General features: G+C 44.6%; 1 protein-coding gene across 1 annotated transcript in view; it reads right to left on the reverse strand.

Moving 5' to 3' along the window:
• Positions 1-313: 313 nt before the first annotated feature.
• Positions 314-21,540, reverse strand: part of LOC135372733 (uncharacterized) — a 48,678-nt gene continuing 27,451 nt past the window's right edge. The window contains exons 7-9 of the mRNA XM_064606220.1: positions 20,690-20,791; positions 16,413-16,445; positions 314-1,813 (exon numbers count right to left, since the gene is read on the reverse strand). Coding sequence (XP_064462290.1) covers positions 1,694-1,813; positions 16,413-16,445; positions 20,690-20,791 — 255 coding nt within the window. The 3' untranslated portion in view covers positions 314-1,693. The remainder of the gene's footprint in view (positions 1,814-16,412; positions 16,446-20,689; positions 20,792-21,540) is intronic.

A 21,540-nucleotide genomic window follows, 5' to 3' on the forward strand; every position in this document is an offset into this window, starting at 1 on the left:
GGTGCAGTTCCGGCTCGGCCAAAAATAACGGTTAGTAACAGTCGAGGAAAAATATCATACGCTCTTTGGCTGCACGTTGAACATATGCTTGTAAGTCCCAAACGTCGCCACACCAGCATTGGACAGCTGTTTCGGCCTTATTGGGCCTTCATCAGCAATGCGTAGGTGGGCGACGTTTGAGCGAGTGGCGTCGGAAGGTCACGTGGAACGTGATGTCCTCCCGTCAGGGTGAGTGACTCACCTCTGAAAGCCCAGTGCGAAGCCAGTAAAGTATCAAATGAGGAAAAATAGCGTACGCTCATTGGCTGCACGTTGAACATATGTTTATAAGTCCCAAACGTCGCCACACCAGCATTGGACAGCTGTTTCGGCCTTATTGGGCCTTCATCAGCAATGCGTAGGTGGGCGACGTTTGAGCGAGTGGCGTCGGAAGGTCACGTGGAACGTGATGTCCACCCGTCAGGGTGAGTGACTGTTAGTAACAGTGTTCGTTTCAGATTGGGTTCGACTCTCTGACACAAATAGTCTCAATAAATAAGTGCACGGTTCATAATCTATGCATGGACGTAGGAAAGTGGGACACTTACACGTTTTGTCCTCCATGACGAAGCAAAAAGCTCAGGGGAAGAAAAAACAAAGTGCAAAAGTGCAATGAACCACTCAATAAGCTTGTGAAGGGTACCTGTTATCAGGGCGCAAAACTATTCCACTATTAAAACTGCGATCTAGCACGTTGAGTCTGCTGACACGGTCACATGAAATAACTGCTTTGTGAGCTGCACAAGCAAGCTGCTTTGAAAAAAAAAAAAAAAAACTTCTGCACTGAAAATAGCCACACACTGGAATACTGAGGTCGTCGTAGTTCGAAAAAAAAAAAAACGCTTTGTGTGCGGCAATCGCATTTTGTCAAAGATCACGTGCCCGGCTTGAATCGAGGGGTACACGCCTGCAATGCTTCGCATAGACCACTAACACTAGTCCACCTTACTGCTGACGTCATCCGAGGAGAACACAGGTTTCCAAGCGGACGATAATGCTGGTGGGTGACGTCATAGTATCCTGCTCCGGACGAAACACCCTAGTACGGAACTTTTGTTTTTTTTTCTTTTGCTCTTCGCATTTCGGTCATCATCATTGTCATTGTCATCATTTACGAATTAACTACCAGCGCAAAAAGCATTAGTTTGTTGTATTCGGCATCGAGAAGTGCTCCGTGTTCGGTGTGATGCTCACCTTTACAAAAAAAAAAAAAATCCTTGCGGAGTCTCCCTTTAACCTAACCCAACCGAACCAGGTGTACAAGTGACAAGTGTTATTGCGTATTTAAAACGCGTAATGTGTCATGGTTATCTCTGTCCTGTCGTTCGCCTTGACATTCGCAAACCAAATTTAAAACCATCCGGATAACCTACACTTGCAAAGTAGTTTGACGGCACTCAGAGCGCGTGATGTAGGATAACCATCCAAGAATCAGCCGCGTTTTGAGTTGCCTCCAACTTTACGCAACCTCACGTTATAGCTCTTGTAGCACAGTTTGAACAATTATCGCACAAGTGGCAAATGAGCATCAATCTGTTATAGAGTGACATATTGAACAGCAATATTGAACACAAGACAGCGGCAGCAGCCACTTAGTCGAATCGAAGTACCAAGCACGACACGACCAGGTAATCTGGAGCAGATGAACGTCATGTCATGGATATTTAGCACAGGCATCCATTTCGTCGTAATGGCTGTCTGGTAGGTTCCAGTTACGACGGGACAGCGCTTTTATCTCGCTGTATTTCTTTTCACATTTCTTCAAGAAGCACAGCTGTAGGAAAAAAAGGAGAAACGATTATTGTTTAGCACGGAAAGTAGAGCGACTTTGTCCATTATGACATTCCGGTGACCTGTGACAATTCGTGCGGAAGCCAGACGGGGAGGTACCTTAATGATAGGCTTATGTAACATGCTACATCTCTAAAATCAGGGACAGAAAACAATTTGGCGCTGCACTCAGGAGCATCTGGCTACTGACCTATATTAGGGAGCACTCGGGTTTTCGCCAGACAGAGAGATCAGTGCACTAGAGCGATATTCGAATCTCTCACGATGCGTGACAGAAAAGAAAGCTGTCAGTGCACTTTGCATTGAGCTTCAACTACGGGAGATTGCCTATCTAGAGGCTTCTCCTGTGTAGCCAATGTGCCCTGTATTCCCTTGTTCCCTCCCATTACCCTTTTATTTTCCTGCGGTGCACAGCATAAACTTCAGCTGTTACTCAGCGCCTATGTTGTGTCGTCGATGGTTGCTGCGCTGTGTTGTTGCGTTCATTAAACAGATCGCACCATGGACGTACACATAGATGAACGCCTGTGTCTGAATTCAAATCGCGGTCCAATAACTTGAATCGTATGAGAGTTATTCAACTTTAGACCCATCGTCATTTCAGCTGAGTCGTTGAAATGAAAGCATCGGCACGCGAATTCCTGTTTTTTCCTTGGCAAAAATAAACATACATGTGATATACGTAGAACTGTACATGAAGACATGCGACGTTGTCCAAACTCACTTGGATAGCCAATGACTTTCCCGTCGTGTATTGTGCGCTATTTGAGTACAAAATGCATCTCCGCGGCTATATGAATCATGAACCTTCGAACATTTTTCTGTTTCGTGCCACGCAACCAGGGATTGTGACGGGAAACAGATGCTGAAACTATGAACAGTATCTACCTGAATTTCATCGGAAACAAAAAACAGAAACGATAATGGTTTCGTTACTAACACCAGAAACCGAAACAGAAACAAAAATGTATTTTCATTCGTCTTACCAAAATCGGGAACAGAAACGAGAACGGAGCCCGACACCGAAAGAGCTGAGGCACAAAAACAACCGAAATACATCCTGCAGGAACGGAAATCGTTACCAATATTTAATCACCAATGAATGAAAACAGTAAGGAATACAATAAGCGGGGAACTTCGAGGGACAAAAAATGGAAGACTGGCTAGTCGCTGACGGCCGGTAATGACAAAAGCGGCAGTCCAGATTATACCAACATTTGACCAAGATTGATAGTGATGGATAAAGGTATGGAACAGCAGGCGTTTTATGAAAGGCATTAGCTCGGTAATAGGTAGTACGAGCTTGTCTTGGTAGAGCGACTGATTTTCCTGAGAGACTTCAGTGGCAAAGCGTTCCACCGAACTTGCGTAAGATTAATGTAGAAAATGAAAACTAACTTCTTGTTAACACAATCATCCGTGATCGAAGCCATAAAATGACGTAAATTCGTCACGTTAAACTCTCATATATTGCTAATCAGCCTTAGATGGTGTTCCGCGGCGAGGAGAAAAATGTACAAGATAAGGAACTTTCCTGATCTCTAGGAGAGCTTGGGAGACAAGCGCGCGAAAATTCTATTCTGCTCCGAAAAGGAGGTGAACACAACAGTGAGTACTGAACTGTACAAAATAGATGCCGCAGGGAATCGGAACCGACTGAATATGGAACCATCTTGCCCCGTAATAGAGTGGAACTCCTGTCGACCGCGCCATGTCAGGCACAAAAAAAATTAATGACGGTGTCGCCCAGCTGGTCGCGTGATGACACAGTGGTGGTCCAGATGATATCTTCATTTGGCCAGGTCATATACCGATGAATAAAGGTGTGAACAGCAGGCGTGCTACCAAAGCCGACTTTTATTCAAGTTAGACGTTATAGAAGATAGCATTAAGACTTTAGGTTCGTAAAGGGTCGAATTAAAGAGCTAGTACATGTCGATGCGTCGATTCTGGCCTATGAAGTCTAGTGGCCTAGTTCATCGCTTTTATGAACGCCACGGTGAAAGTGATGAAATGTCAGAGGCAGTGATGACGACGATGATGATGCTCACACAATGTTCTTTTCTGTAACAATCACTGCACATAACGGCAAAGGTGGCTTTCTTGAAGGCCAGCTAAACCATACGGATAGAGGTTAGAAGGAAAGGCGGGGAGGAAGACCAAAAGAGGAACTGAGGAAGGAGCTGGACGGAGCTCTAATTTCTCTGTGGGTGGCCGCAGGAAGGCATACCGAATCAGTCGAGGGAACGTAGCGTATTTTTAGCTGGTGAAAGCAGGCGCAATTTCGAAACCAATTGTCAACGCTTGCTCCCGAGCTTCCGTTGGCTACGGATTTTGTCAGTGTGCTTCAGTCGAGGATCGTAGCCAAGGCTAGTTGAGGCAGTTGCGTTGGTGTGGCGGTGGTGGGGCAGTCTGGGATGTGGCATCCACCCATCGAGATTCAAACTTGTTCGACCGCGTTCTGGCGGTAGTGGATGGTTCGGCTGATCATTTTCGAACTTCAGTTTCGCTGAGCCTCTCATTTTTTTATATTCAGCCTCAGCTTCTTAGTATTTCTCTTAAATATATTGAGCAACCAGGCTGTACTGAAAAAGTGTTGTTACATGTATTGCGCGTGTTCTCAGCAGGCAACCAAGGTCCCACGAACGTCCTCAGGAAGCACAGAATATTGACCCACAAAGGCGAAGCATTGCCAGGATTTTCCCCATATTGGCTGAAAGTTGACACAAAGGCTCCATATTGTCATGATAGGCAAGCCTGAGCGATCAAGACACGTAAACAAACACTAACACGAGGGCTCAAAACCAGCAAGACGTTTAATATATAATAACGAACTTCATGAACATGTAGATGGTGCGTGGGAAGACAGAGAGATGGGGAATATGGAATTGAGGACAAAGTGAGTTGAAGGAAGGTCAGAGGAGCCGCTTGAAGGCCGGGTGGATAGATACAGACGACACACTAATACAATTGTCCACACTCTGTATGGCCAATGCTTCTCTCAAAAGACGTTTTCGCCTGTCTCGTTCCCACGCCAGCACCGCCGTCTGGGACCATAGGGGTTGACCAAAGGCGTTAAACGATCTAACCTGAAGTTGTTCCTAGAGAGGAGATGGACCCCCATCTCCTTCGACATAGCCTTCAAATTATGTGGTATCTTGTGGTAGTACGGAACTACTGCATTTTTTTCCCCTTTTTCTTCCATTAAACATTTCGGGCGAACTTGAAACGGTGCAAGTAAATTGTGCTGGATTAGCTTAATCTCGTAGCCTGCTCTTTGTAACTTGGCGGTCTGTAGCATGACAGCACTGAACACGATTTGGAGTAAGACTTGGTCAGGGCACTGGTTATCAAGGAATTTATCAAACTATTTTTCACCAACTTAGAATGGCAACTCCTTCTTGGCAGAAGGGTTTTTTTTACTTGAAGCACCATATTGCCAGCAGTGTAAGGTCAAATATAAAAACTTCAATTTCCCGTCGGTAGGATGCTCACACTTTTGGCATACCCAAGAATTTTCCGATTGGCAACGTTGTCAAGAAGAAGAATTCGCTTCTCTTCGGTCAGTCCTCCGTCGCTCGGTTCGCAAACCTACTGTGAAACGCCGTGAAGAGCACGTCCATTCATCAACTCTCTCCGTCAATCCTGCAAGTGTGCATCTGTCGTCGCACCTCACAGACCTTCTCTCCAAAACGCCAAAGTTCTGCCTTAAGAGGGCACACCAGCTCTCCGTCCCAATGTATTTCCTATGGAACATATCATGTGCTTTTTCTCGGTAACTATCGCGCAGATTTTGACGCGGGTGATTTCACAATAAAGAGGAAGACGGGATGAACAGAATAATGTTATTAGGTTTCTCATACATGTCGTATGTACTTTACGGCGACGTCATGAACATGAAAAAAATACACAATTTTTCCCCTGCCTCTTTGGACAGGTTTTTATTAAACTTCTATAGCCATTTCGAAAAAAAAAAAACGTTCCATTTACTTTCTCCCGATATGTTTCAGGAATTGATAGATCGTTTTTATAAAAAAGCATGAAATGTGAGTACGCAAAATCACCCACTAAAAGTCCACTGAACGGCATCATTCTGACGATACAGCAAAACCGCGCGGACCGTATCCTTCCGCCGAGCAAGCGTGCGCGTGCGCACCGGACGGCACTGCTGGCTCATCTCTCCTCATTACTTTCCTGGACCGCTGACTTAGGGCATGACCTTGCAGACCAGAACAAAAGCTTACTTAGCTGGTCGTAAAGGGATTATCGTCTGAGCCGGCATTGTCGCCAACAACCACAGGCCAACAACCGTCTTCTTTTTTCGGTGCGCGTATAGAGAATTGAGATGAGTTTATTCGCTTCACATGAAACGTCAATTTGCCCGATTTTGCCGGGTTTGTGCTTACTCAGACAACTGTCTCATAAGGCTAACGAGAATCTGCCGTATTTACGATTAGTGGAAGGCCGACTTTACAAATATTCCAGTAACGTTCAACATGACTGCCCTGTAATATGAGAGAACTGATGCTCTGAGGCTGGAACAACATAGTAAGGACAAACACACACAAAGCCTCAATTTGCCTATGAAATTAACGATGAAAGAATGAAGTCACTGAAAAGGTTAGCCAGCTGTAGGAGTGGGTGAAGAAGATGTGGGTTCGACCCCTACAGCTGGCTAACCTTTTCAGTGACTTCCATCTTTCATTGCCCTGTAATGTTCGTAATGTGGAACAGCGATCAAGAGGATTACACACAAATAAATGTTCCTCAGGATAACTGCATTTAGAACTGCCAGGTTTCTTTGTTCTTTTCTTTCTTTCTTTTATTGATCGATTTATTTTCATTTTTATCTTTTTTTTTTCGTCAACGCTCCACGTGAACCAATAAGAAAAATCGATCAAGCGACCGCTGCACAATTATTTCCGCCCACGCAATGGGCAGCAGTCTTTTCCGGAACCCAAATTCACGTTCGCGAAAGAAGGAAAACCAACGACAATGCTCGATTGCTTGGTACGATGATATGCCGTGTTTAAAAGTCCGACATCACTATTTACCACACAAACTCAACAACTTTCGATGAAAAAATTGCTAGGAAGCAAGCGAGCTGGTGAAGATGATGCATGATGTAAAACCCTGAGACTAGGGGACGCGAAGGGACAGACACAAACAGCTGTTTTTGAGACTTCGTGTTTGTGTCTGTCCCTTCGTGTTCCCTAGTTTTTCGGGGTCTGTCCAAGTCATTTTAGCGAACGAGAGCCACATCTTTGGCTGCTTAGGCTTAGCGGGGTGGACGCGACGGAACAGCACATTAGGTAGTTGATGATTAGATTAGTAAAAGTTCGGTGTTTGCATTTTCATGTTCATGTTGTTTATTTTTCAACGGGGACTTCGATCACGTTATTTGAGATACGGCCAATTTTTCGATACCGGTTCCCTGGATTTTTCATCTTTCGACACTTCTTGCTGGTTCCGCGTTGGATGACCCAAAACCTGTACCCGTCGTTCTTTGCACCGCAAACGAAGGAAAGCCTTCTGAGGAAGATCAGGAAAAGCTCCGGGTCACTGGGGATTCGCCACTGAACTAGTGACTCTACGCTGAACCAGCTGAACGAAAGGTCTGGTGTACTGAAACCAAGGAGTACTTAAGTACTTTATAAGTTTCCGGGTAATAATAAGCGCATTATGAGACGGAATTCGTGCTCCGAGACCTCCTCGCGTACATAAAGACGGAGTTCAAAGAGTTTTAGGAGCTTCCTTCTCCTTTTTTATTTCTTTTTTTTTTTTGAATAGCTGTTGCTAAATGCAATTCATTTATTTAGACTGACTGAGTGTAAGTATTGAGCGTATCAAAAGGCCGAAAATCATAACGTCGAACTATCAGAAAGCCGAAAATCAGAAGGCTGAAAACGGAAAGGCCAAAGAGACACGGGGTGAGCACTCTAGTGAATGACCACTGAATGGGATGGTGTTGATTATGAAGTTTATGAGTTTTGTGGCTATTGTATTAGAAATCAAATAACTGGAATGCATAGCATTTCGTGCTCGCAAATAGACTAGCCAGCGAAGATGAAAAACAATAATGTACAACTTGTTTACTACGAAAGAAAGTGTGTGGTGGGTAAAGTGCGGATAATTGTGCACTAAAAGCCCATTAAATATAGATGCAAGTAAAAACTGAAACCTAGATAGTCGATGAAGCACATCACAGCCGACCGAGTGTTATCGTTCGCTTTGCGGATTTGTTGAAATTGGGAGACATAGGGTTCTTTTTTCTTTCACGTATTAATGAATAATGAAATCTGCATTCCATTCAACGAACAACATTAAATGGATATAGTTCGCTGCATTAGTGCGCTAGCGATATCGTTCGCTGGATGCTTGTATTTCTCTACTGTCGGTGAGACACAGGTTTTACAGTTGTCCTTACATCTTTTTCTGTGCCGATGTTTATGGGTTATAAAAGCTCTACACCCACTTATTCAGTTGTTTCATTGCCCTTACAACTCCGCTTCTGCTGAAAATACTGTACATCAACATCATTGTCTGGCCACCACCACCAACAAAAAAAGAACTATATATGAAAATACTAGTATTCCGGTCAGTGGCGTAGCTACGGGGAGGCTACGGGGGGCCCGAGCCCCCCCTAACTGCCACTAGCCGACCCACGCAAATAGTGCAAATCCGAGGAGAAAATAACATATGGGGGGAGGGGGGGGGGGGCTAGCGTGACGATCGCGAAAGTTCTTACAGTTCATGGCGTCTATCCAAGCGGCACACTTGAATCGTTTCTAAAGTATGAGCTTTTCAAAATGCTTCCAATCTCGTGACACCACCTCATTGGACATCACAGTATAATCTTATTGTGAATAAGTCCGACCATACCCACGTTCAGCGAGCGTGAAGTCAGAGCCTCAGGATAGTGGGCATATGCGTTTACTTTCGTTGGTACGAATACAGAAGGTCATTGCGCCCAGTATTCTGTAGCACATATCTGCCAGAAATAAGTAGAAGGCAGCAGGACCTTGGAAAATCACTAGTGATGAATCACCTCGTGTCATAGTCAAGATTTATTTGCTGATGGATAATCGCTTCCTAATCTTACCGCGTTGTCAGTACTCAGCAAAATTTGCGAGAGAGGAACAGAAAGAACAGATGTAGTCGGCACAACGGCGCAGCGGGTGCATTTATGTTCCTTGTTCAATGGTTTTACTATGCGTTAGCATCAATGTTAATTTAAAAAATCCCGTCTCCCAACTTAAATAAATAATGTGATAAAGCTTGATCGGCTATGATCCGTTTCCTCAGCTGTTCACAACGGCGCTCCTGTGATTTCCGGGATACGGCGAAATCGTCCCCAGTGGGAACCTAGTTTAGAACCGGGTCCTAGGTTAGTTTTCAGAGGTTTGGTTAGTTTAGGCTTGTTTTTGACAGTCCACCGTCCACAGTCCATCGCATCCTCCTCATCACATTATAACTGGATATTCCGAAATCTTGAGCTGTTAGTTGAAGAAAAGTAATTGATAACGTACAAACATGAGTAAGAAACAACAAAACAGCATAACAGCATTTGATCGAACGCCGTTTGGTCGAACGCAGTTTGATCGAAGGCGGTTGAGCGACGCCGTTTGTTCGAAAGATGATTCTTCGAAGGGAGTTCGAAGCTCGCAGCGTGTCCTTAGCACCTCTTTTCCTGTAACTTCTGACTCGAACATACGGAGCAGGCAATAAGTGTTCTCCGCTTCTTTGTTTGCTTGTTTCTTGCTTTTTTTTTTCAGCTAAAGAGAGGAGGCCACTGGTTATTTGCGGACCTTTGTCATTCACGAACAGCACAGCCTTCTGGCTTTTTACTCTCTCCCATCCGAAAGGAAACTAAATTGAATGGAACAATGCGGAAGTATCCCGTGAAATTGTAACGGGACCCATTCACCTCCAGCAATGCGGTAGAGTATCGCGCCCGGCGATGAAACTCCCCACCTATCATCCTGAAATCAAGTTGTTGTTGTATCCCGCGAACAAGTGGGACGCATAGAAAATGTCTTCAAGTTGGGAGCAGCCAATAGCCTGTGCTTCTTCTGGGAACCCTTTTCATTGCTGACGACAGGGAACGATGATAGTGATATGTACACGAAAGGCACCGGAAGTCTGAATGCTAAGAAGGAAATTTCGCCATAGTATAAAATAAAGATATTCTATTAACAGCCATATAATACTTTAGTTCAATCTTGTTTAGAGTATGCATCTGCTTCAAACGAACCAATAAAAAATCAAACGACCGCTGCCGTTTCGATCAAACGGTGTTCGATCAGATTGTCTTGGACGAAATGTCCCGCGTTCGATCGAACGGCTTTCGTTCTTGCGGAGAAGATTTCTCTGGGGCTTTTCCTGGGGATGGTTCTTCCCGGGGACATTTTTTTCCGGGGAGGAAAATCCGGCATCTCGGGCAAGCTTTGAATATAGGAAACGACTTCTCAGTGATCATTCCTTCATTTGGCAACTAGCGCTCATATTCATCTCTGGAAACGCCAATTTTGTAATTGCATCTGTGTTGCCCTACAAGAATAGTGATTTTCCTGTCCCACGTGATAAGGAGACCGAACTGCACTTTGTGCAACACTCAAACAAGAACCTGTTATGTTGTCAGGTGACCATTGTTAATATCTTTCTAGTCTGTGTCCTTTTATTTTTTGTCGAATCCTTCCTCTTGGCGTCCAGAAAAAAAAAAAGTCTGTTGGGAATATCGCGACTCCCGCTGGGAGGCCTCGCCGCTCGACCTTCCCGTATCTTCCTTGGTTGGGTCGACCCGAAGCCTTTATTGCCCTTCGCCTTCTTTGTACGGTTTTGCAAACTGGCACACCAAGGCGAGAAGAAGGGAGTCCCCTGTTACTGGGGGTTGTCGACTGACATCACTTTTCTGAGCCGATGTAATGTGAAAGAAACAGAAGAGGGAACATAGGGGAACGGATACTGAAGTTTTCGGGTAAAGAAGTCTATTCTGAGATGAAAATTTTGAAAAGTATTTTGCACCAACGTCCTGTAAATGAATTCAAATATTTGATAATGCTTACTTACCAGAAATATACATACCAAAATGTCATTTTTGCATGAATAATAGAGTTATTATCAAGGTAAATTGCATGTAAGCGAGTACAAAAAAAAAAAAGAAGGGAATACTGTTTAGAGCACTAGATTTTCGTGACTTGCACTGTAAGCGCTGTGTGTTTATGGCCTAATTTACAGCCGCTGGTACATCCAGTTGAGAGCCTCCGAGATACCAACATCTTGGGCGAGCTTTGCCCATATTGTCATCCGTACTATCCGATCACACTTGTACGTCGGCATACAGTAAGTATGCACTAGTAAAACAATACGAAGAGCAACTAAAAATTACAGACAACAAACACAACAACAACAACAAAATAAAGTACTCATATAGCAATAGGAGACACGCAAAAAGACGTGAATGTCTCGAATCGAACTGCGGACCTTTCGTGTCAAAGTCCGACACTTTACCTCTCGGCAAAGAGCGCAAAGGGTGCGCGCCGCCTTAAACTCGCGACGTGAACGGAACCACGCACAATGGGGATTATTTCGCAGTCGGAGGCGAACGGCGTGATAAGGACGGCGACCGTGGCACCATCTAGAATCGAGAAAATCGTGAATCGGAGTTGCTCCCCGACTGGTATGGCCTCTTAATGTGAAACCTTCAAAGTTCGATTTCATCTCCGACGTGGACCTCATAGCTTCTATGCCGCAATGTGGTTCCCAAACACATGCTTTCATTGAAAATTCGATTGCCAAGCTTTCCCAATGCATGGGTCCCGGCTACTGTGTCAAATCCCGTTCTGTGGTCGCGGCACAGGAAGAGTTGCAGGCTAAAAACCTCGTCTTGCTTCAAACTGACAAATCTGGCCGTTTTGGTGTTCTCCCGAGAGAAGAGTTCTTAAAAAAGCGATCGGATGCGATTGACGAGCTGTTAGTGCCTTTCATTGGGGAACCTTCGAACATTGAAAAGGGATGTTCGAATATTTTGAATGAAAACGAAATGTCAACATTGGTAAAGAGTATCAAAGGAACTGCGTCTTGCGCGTTCTCTTCAAAATTTTTATTGAAGGACCATAAACCCAATCTACCCCTTAGAATTGTACTTAATGAAAATAGCACTTGGCAGAAGTTCGTATCAGCGTTCATCCAGAAATCATTGTCAGTTTTAAATGTACCCAACCCCTTATCTCTGAGAAACTCCGAAGAATTTGTCAAAATGCTTTTGCCATTTCATGGTTCTGAAATGTTCCCGATGTCGTTGGATGTCAAAGATCTGTACTATTCTCTTAAAAAACCTTTGCTGTGAAACGCGTTTTGGATCTTTGAACGAAAATTTGGTACGTTTCCAGTCTCACGCTGGCATAGCTATAAGTGATTTTTTTGAATTGCTGAATTTGTACTTGAATTCTAATGTAACTTACATAGATGGCGTTTTATACACCCAAAAGGATGGTGTTTTCACAGGTTCGTCTGTTTGCACCATTCCTATCTGAAATCTATTTAGGCTGCCTCGACTTTCATTTACGTGCTTTTGTAAATTCGTCTTTGCCTGACGCTGTTTTGGTGGCTAGATACGTTGGTGGTCTGATATTTATGTCTCGTTCCCGATCCTGCTTGGTAGAACTGCAACGTGTGGCTCGTGAATCGGCCCCCAAATTAACATTTACGGAAGAGCATCCTGCCGACGGGAAATTGAAGGTTTTAGATTTGACATTACACTTCAAAGGTGGGTTATGCTGGCACTATGATGCTTCAACTAAAAAAACCCTTCTGCCAAGAAGGAGTTGCCATTCTAAGTTGGTGCAAAATAGTTTGATAAATTCCTTGATAACCAGTGCCCTGACCAAGTCTTGCTCGCATTTTGTGTTCAGTGCATTCAAGCTACAGACCGCCAAGTCACAAAGAGCAGGATATGAGTTTAAGCTAATCCAGCACAATTTACTTGCACAGTTTCATGCTCGCCCGAAAGGTTTAACGGAAGAAAAAGAGAAAAACGAAAACATGGCAGTAGGTCCGTACTACCACAAGATATCACATAATTTGAAGGCTATGTCGAATGAGATGGGGGTCTGTCTCCTCTTTAGGAACAACTTCAGGTTAGATCGTTTAACGCCTTTTTCGAAACCAGAGCCTGGATGTAATGCTGAACACAGAACCATCAAATTTGTTCCACGTGCAAAAAATGTTGTGTGTAGAATTCCGTTAGCTTGTGGCTTTGTATACATAGGTCAAACGTCTCAAGGTTTTAACCAAAGGTTGGGCCAGCATAAAAACAGCCCTGATTCAAATTTGTCGGACCACCTAAGGCTCTGTAATAATTATCAACCCCTATGGTCGCAGACAGCGGTGCTGGCGTGGGAACCAGACAGGCGAAAACGTCTTTTGAGAGAAGCATTGGCCATACAGAGTGTGGGCAATTGTATTAGTGTGCCGTCTGTATGTATCCACCCGGCCTTCAAGCGGCTCTTCTAACCTTCCTTCAACTCACTTTGTCCTCAATTCCCTATTCCCCCTCTCTCTGTCTTCCCACGCATCGTCTACGTGTTCATGAAGTTCGTTATTATCTATTAAACGTGTTGCTGGTTTTGAGCCCTCGTGTTTGTGTTTGTTTACGTGTCTTGCGCATCGCTCAGGCTTGCCTATCATGGAATTTATTCACCAGCTAGCCTGCATTGACGCCATTTTGTCTATGCTCCATATTGCCAAGTGTGAGACAGTAATGGGGAAAATGTCGGTCGGCAATGTGGGCTCATATTGCAAATATTCAACCAATGTGGTGAAAATGTCAGCAAGATATTACTCATGCCCATATTAGCCCATGCGTACCCCCTAATAATGAAAATGCAGATAATGGGACGAACCCGTATTGGTACCTGTTCCAAATGATATCGGAATATCGAAATTCGAAGCGTGTGAAGTGCCCTACTCAGCGCGTCGTTACATTCAATAACTTCCCGCAGACTATACACATTGCTCGAAACAACATATCTGGCAATGCCACTGTAATATGCACTGGACTCTGCTAGTATACCTGCTGTAATGAGTCACCATCTTGCTTGATGACAATCGGTCGTAACCCCAGAATGAAACGAAGCGTTGCAAACGTCGTTTCAGCGAAATCGCGCTAATTATAGAGGGGCGTAAATAGTGTGTAGCGGTGACGAGGATGGATGTGCCTTTGCAATTTCGCTACACCTGCATTGAGTCAATGCCATGCCAACAATAATTCCGACATCATTTCCAGTCAAATACTGTGTTTTTAATTCAGGATGTCAGCTCTACTGTGATTACCTGCTACGTAGAGCTGTAAGGCCATTCATCTGTTGCTTGAAGGATGCTACGTAAATGCTTTGCAAAGAGAGCAACACGCGAATACTATTTATTCACGCTGTATCGGACGCTCAGACAATGTATGTTTGCTTGCTCCCAACGCTATCGAAATACTACTCAGTAAAATAAGACTGACAGTAAAAAAATAGATTGTATAAACATCCTACAGATCCGTATATCTCAGACGACATCCCGGTGACATTCGCGCGACGTTCAACGAGTGTTCATATCCTGGTCTCTTGGATAGTCCAGGAGCTTCCCCAGGATATATGAACTGCGCTTTATACATCGGAATGCAAACATCCAGAGCGTGATATTCTGTACACAGACATGTGCTGAGACATGTGTTGTTTACTGGGTAGAATCACAAGGTAAATGGCTTTGTGGGATATCCCCTTCATGTCACAAAGATATCCGGATATTCAGGACTTTCATGACCAGGTAGAGATGTTCCAGGGATATTAATCAAAGAGGTACATTTCGTTGGATTTGAGCAACAAATAATACAAAGAGGACAACACAGGACTCAAACCAGCTGTGAAGCCTTAATGCAGAGGGTACCGGAAAAGTGGATCGTGGAATATCGTTGTCTCTGGCAAGGCTCGCAACCGTAGGAATCCTAAGCAGTCAGAGCTATATTTTTTTCTTTTTTTACAATTTTTTCCCCCAATTCGTTCCCTTTGTCCGTGTTTAGTATGTAACAGCAGAGCTTCAGGTAATTGTGCTTGTTGATTTTGCGAATGCGTTGCCAACTGACAACTTAATGCGATAAATTTCCTCGTGCCACTACGCTCCCCAACGGAGAGTAACACGACACGGGTGCTACGTGGATTGGAGACAGACCCGCTTACAGCCACAAATGTAGAACCGAGAACCGTGGCAGTCGTATGACTTTGCTGTTGCTGAAGTGGTCGAACGTTTGGGACTGATTTCGAGTACTAAAAAGGGATTAGTAAAGAATCGAAAATATATAATTCATAAATAAAATAGAAAATAACTGAAGGACAAACTGGAATACTAAGTGCGAACTAAGTGGGACTTACGAAGGCTACCCCAAAATTCGCACTTACTATGCTAATTAATTTATTTATTCTATCTTTCAACACGAAACAAAGTACAATACCATTTTATGTTTTAGCATTACAACTCCCGAGTTGGAAAATCGTGACAGTCTGATGGATGTGCGTAGCGCCGGAGAAAAACCTCTCCGCTCCCTTCCTCATTCAATACCGGCATTCCACCGCATCAATCATGCATTAATTAATCGTACTTCGATTTTTGGCAGTGAACCCGTTCCCTGGGGTAGCAGAATTTTCTAGCAGAAATTGCGTGTGCAAATAGTGCATGCGTAGTTCAGTTGTTTGAGACACTGACAGTGGTCACACGCACACACACAAATACACACGCGCACAAATTGTTCATCAGTGTACTTGTTTCATGTATTTACTGTTTATTTTCACAGGTGCCTGCAGTATCCTGGATGGCGTGATGAAAGAACGGCGGTCTGTCGATGAAGCGTCTGCGTGCTAAGTTGTGATTGTGAGATCATCCTATCAACTTGGTCTCAGTCAACTCAGTAACTGTCTCAGTATCAACTACGTGGTGACTATCGACGTGGTGACTCTCTTGATGTTTCAGTGCCCTCTCGTCCTGGAGGTTTGATCCAAAACAGGTCGAAGTCAGGGCTCGAGTATTTGCCATATTAGCGTATGACAGCCGCGTTGACAGATCCAGGAGATTGGTAGCGGACGAGTGCAAGACATTTTAGGCTATCCTGAGGGTTGTGTTACATGTCCATCACCTCTATATTTAGATATGAGTTGAAGGTATACTAGTCGAATGACGATTGAAGGACAGAGCGAGCTCTGGAAGGGACGACGTTTTTCAGACGCTTGAAACGGGTGCGTGAGCTGCAAGCTGTGTCATCAGAGATGAAACGGGCACTTCTCTCTAGACATAAAGAAGCTAGGTGTCTGCGTCGTGTCTGCCTGTGTCTAAGCGTGCGTCGTTTGGATTGTTTTTGGGGCTTTGATTAAAAATTTGGGATCAATGTCCTATAGTGCCAGCATAAAGCATTCAAGAGTGTTTGACGGAATGTCGAATGATGCAGCCAGTTTTCACGAAAGATTCTGGTGCTTTCTGTCAATCTATCTAGTCATGGCGTAGCCAATAAAGTTGGTTGTCCAATTAGAAGATAAACGTGTACGTACCGCATCGTCGTCGTCGAAGCATGCTTGTCCGGACTGAAAGGCAATAACGAAATGTTAATCAGTTTTGTGTCGCTCTCGTCATTTGGATCAGTTCATAGCACACTCAAGGGTACCAAGGAAATGTTTTTTCTGTTTTACAGAAAAACATTTTCTGTGCCCCATCGTTTGATAGATACATAATCATACAAAGATGGGTAGAAATCCAGCGAACCGGTGGAATGTAGGAAGGGAGTTGCCTCAGGACAGAAGCCGCCGATATTTCGAACAGAGACTGTTCTTCTTCTGGGCACCGTCCTCATCATTGGCATGGTATTTAAAGGGTTAGATGTGACGTGTTCCGTACGGAACCTTTCTTCCCTCCGGGCTGTTGACCCACAATTCGCATGAACCTTTAAACACGTCACACCTAACCCTTTAAATACCATGCTAATGATGAGGACGGTGCCCAGAAGAAGAACAGTCTCTGTTCGAAATATAGGCGGCTTCTGTCCTGAGGCAACTGCCTTCCTATAATCATACAAAGTTCGGCACCAACCCCTGATATGAGAACAGATAGAGTATCGACCATCGCATTTGTTTTCGTTACGACGCTACGCTACGTAACCCTACGCTGCATGACGATACGTCATCCGTAGACGTCTGCCGTGGCCATGGGCCGTGATATCTCGCATAGTAAGCTTCCGTATTCGTGCTACATATTTACACCCTGCTACCCCGTTTAATGTAAAACTTCGTATTGGGTTCACATCGGAGCAAATGTACCCTGCTTAAATTGGGGTATGTGTGGGGGTGTATAGTGGGGTATTGGGATATTGCGAAAATATTCTGGCACAGCGTCGATGTATTGTGTGTACCGGACTGTACTGAAAAAGCGTTCTGACATGTGTTCCCACTGTTCGACATGGTCCAGAACAGTTTTCAGCACACCACCAACCAAGACAGCACACGACATCGGGCCGATATCGGCAGCAAGTTGGGCATGTCGGCCCAACATATCCCCTGACACTGCCAACCTGTGACCGATATACGACAGAAGTTGGCAATGTCGGCTCGATGTTGATGGAAAAACGCGACATCTAGCCGACACTGCCAACTTGCGACCGATATCACGCTGAAGTTGGCAATGTCGGCTCGGTGTTGACCGAAACAAGCGACATGTAGCCGACAGTGCCAACTTGCGACCGATATAAGTTGGCAATGTCGGCTTGATGTTGACCGACACCAGCGAGATGACGCTGACAATGTCAACGTGCGATTGATATCTCACAGAGATTGACAATGTCGGCTTGATGATCACAGAAACGAGAGACAAGACGCCGACACTGCCAACTTGCGACCAACACCCCACTGAAGTTGGCATCGTCGGCTAGATGTTGACCGAAACAAACGACATAACGCAGACACTGGCTTTCCATCGACCTACTTGGTGTCCCGCGCCAAAAGCAAGTAGGAAACACATTCGTTACGTTGATGTCGAGTTAATATTTGAAGCAATACCTCATTCGAGCCTTGTTTGTATGCGTGAGCGAACTAAAATCAGACACGTCACCTCCACCATTTTGATTCTGAGACGAGCAGGGCTCTCGAATTTGCGGAAGCTCGTAAGACATGAAATATATAGTATGTTTTTGTTTCGAAAGAAATGCCGGTACCTTTTGAAAGCTTCTTGCGCTTTGTTTTTTAAGGAGCTTTCGAACTTTTTTTCGTCTTGCTTTTAGTAATACCGCGCTCATTGCACGCCGTGGGAAATACGAGAGATAAAGAAAACCATCAGAAAATAAAACGAGTAATAGACAATGGTAGAAATAAAACGTAGTTTCCTCGCAAACAACCAGTCTAACGTTGTTTTCATCCCTACGATGGCCAGCACACGAATAAAAATACAAAATTATGTTGGCGCAACATCGGTCACAAATCGGTAGCATGTCGAAATGACATCGGCAGCATGTCCAAATGATATCGGGCCAATATCCTGACCCGACATCGGCCCCAGCTCTGAGCGGTGTTGCAAGCGTATGTTAGGCCGATGTCGGGAGTGTCGGCAGCAGCGCATAAGGTTTTGCCAGGAGTTTCCCCGTATTGGATTAGACTTGGCAATAGGGACCCCATATTGCGAAGTTTGAGCCGTTAACGGGGAAGTGTCGCTAATATCGCCCTGTATTGCAAGTGTGCAATCCGTCCCAACGTCATTCTCTCGTATGTTTAGCGGCACATAAAATAACTTTGTTCTGTTTTTTCTAAAAGCGTTCTGGAATTTTGACAGGACAACACCCAAAAAAGACAGCAGCGTATTCGTACGAACGGCACGATTGTTATCACCCAGCAAGAGAACACTGATCATATGTAATCCATGTGTTCCGCACATGGTGCTAAGGCGTCGCATCGCTAATGACGACAACGGTGTAGAGGAACTAGACGCCATATAACAATGGCACCGGGAAACAATCCGCACCGGTGACGCTGTATCGCGCTCTTCCAACATTTTCACATTATTGCGGCCTCTGCCAACGCCACCTAGATACAGAAGGTCTGCTTATTACCTCCTCTCCCTCCTTCTCTACGTGGACACAAAGCGTAACTTCGTCTGATTGCGGTGCGCCCTGTTACGAATCCGAATAACTCCGAAAACCTATAGACACGAATCTGTAGATAAAAAGAACACTTTCCACAAAGTTACTGACGATAGAAATATGGGACAGTTTTGAGCTTTATTTTGAAGTTTCCTGTTTACTATGCCTGGACGGCAGTGGTTCATCTATGTGGCTACGACAGCTAAAAGCTTTGATTTGATTTGATTTTTTTTTTGTGGCGCATTAGTGGCGTTATTAAGTTTTACCTAGGTACAATTTTTGTGCTTACTAAACCAGTGCTAAGTGCTGGGTTAGTAATTAAAATCACAGATCCTTTAAAAACTCGGTATCTCTAAAAAAACATGTATACCTTTTCAAAGGGTACAAAACTTCATTGCCGAGCTCAAGAGCCGGGTGCGCAGTGGCAAGAAGTTTCTATTGCACGAAACAAAATGACGTTCACGGAGATGCTGGTAGGCTGGGCATACAATGAGGATGTGAAAGATTGAGAGTTGTTCCCCACAGTCACTGCATTCGGGACAGTCTACTTCCCGTAAGAGATATTCATGTGTTAAATAGGTGCGTCCAGGCGGAGCCGACAGGATAGCACCTCATACAGTTGATTGGATGCAGATGGAGGAATAGGTTTTATAGTGCGTATTTGTTGCTTGTCTGTTGGTCCCAAAAGCTCTGCCAGTGTCTGCTGCTTTTTAAACATATAGCCCGACATCTTTTGATGGAATGTCAAAGGGCGTTATGTCGTATGTTAGGGCAGCAGCAGCTGCTCGATCGGCCTTTTCATTTTCTGGTATCCCAACATGGCAGGGTACCCAGCAGAAAAGTAACCGATAAACTGTGTGCTTGCTAGGTTCCTTGCACGATAGACAATGGGGTCTTTTGTGCAATGAATGCTACATATAGTCTGTAATGAAGTCAAAGAATCTGCGTATATGACTGATGATTTAATACGATTTTGTAAGATATAATTAAGGGCTAAAATTATGGCATACACTTCTGCTGTGAAGACAGACATGGTGACCTTCACACGATGTGACCTTGTAACAGTGCCAGTGACCATAGCGCATGATACCTCGGAAACACCCTTTGAACCATCAGTGTACTCTATGTGGCTGCCAAAGCTATCCTTTCGCACCTCAAATTCCTGTTGCAGTATTGTGTTTCACAGTTTCAAGTTTGTTGTATCTGGAGAGGTACATGTTTGGAGGCGCTGCCATGGATGAGTTTTTTACTTGACTCAAGGATGATAGAGTTGTACTCTGGAAAGCCATAGTGATGAACTGGTTGTGACATTCGAACGCTAAAAGAAGACACAGCTGAATGCCTGTTCAAGAAATGCTGTCTGAACGGTGTGCCTTTCACACATTGATATGTTGATTCTTAATGCATATGAAGGAGCCATTTAAAACCTGCGTTGCTCTAAAGACCACTGATTTGACTAAACGTAGTCCTTGGAGACCTACTGGACCCAGGATTTTAAGTGTTGATGGCCGTGCTGAGACGTACACAGCACATCCATAATCCAATTTGGAAAAAAGAGTGGAGACGCTCCCCAGGACCGGTGAAGCTGAAGGTTCGACCGGGATTTGCTACCGCCGTGAAAAACACTGTTCTGATTGGCTACGCCACATCCACGGGTGACAAGGCTTTATCCATCTAGATAGTGTTGACTCTGCCCTATGCACTTACAGTCTGCGGAGCCTTGCATGGACCAAGGAAGTTGGTGCCATACGAGTGTCCCGAAACCCCACACGGCGTGGTACACGATTTGCTCACTGTAGAGCCTTTGCCCTAGAACGGTGACAGACGAGACGTGTATTCATCACTCACCATATCATACACACACACATCACACATGAAAATGACACCCATGAGCATTTTCAGTAAAGTTTCAGAATCAACAGCATTAGATGAATTTTAACGGGACCCGGGTTTGGACTGAACTATAACGTTTTATTTTTAGTTTACTTCACGCTAGCGCCAGGACTTCACGCAGCGCCTGACGCCAATTGCGTGCTTCGGATCAAGCCTGAAATCAAATGCATGTGATTATCCCTACGGCTATGAGTCTTTATTACTCGGCACCTTATGTGGCACAGTTGTGTGGAGTTTTTTAGTATTCTACTTTCGGCATGGATATAAGGACGGTTCTCGCCGAAGTCGGCCTGACACGCAAGGAAATTCCCCTGTCCTCGACGGCACAGTTGCAGCGTCCAATGTTGCTCCATAGACGAAAACGTGCTGGGAGAAGGCAATGCATTTAGGACAGGTCCTGGTCGCACGTCCACAGCAAATGTCAACCTACACGTGACCATAAATATGGCCGCACCCGTGATCCGCTCGAAAATCGTTTGTAAATAGTCCGTTTACTCTTTTTGTGCACTGTTCCGGGCGTCTTTCGACCTCGGTAGTTATATTCATCCGATAATCTCGCACTAAACACTCAGTTTTCTACATGAGATCTCCTACTGTTGACCACTTTCAAGATGCGATGGCGACCTACTATTACACACTGAGTCGATGCGATTGGCTTAAGCTGA

Source organism: Ornithodoros turicata, unplaced genomic scaffold, assembly GCF_037126465.1.
Source record: "Ornithodoros turicata isolate Travis unplaced genomic scaffold, ASM3712646v1 Chromosome166, whole genome shotgun sequence".
Classification (NCBI taxonomy): domain Eukaryota; kingdom Metazoa; phylum Arthropoda; class Arachnida; order Ixodida; family Argasidae; genus Ornithodoros; species Ornithodoros turicata.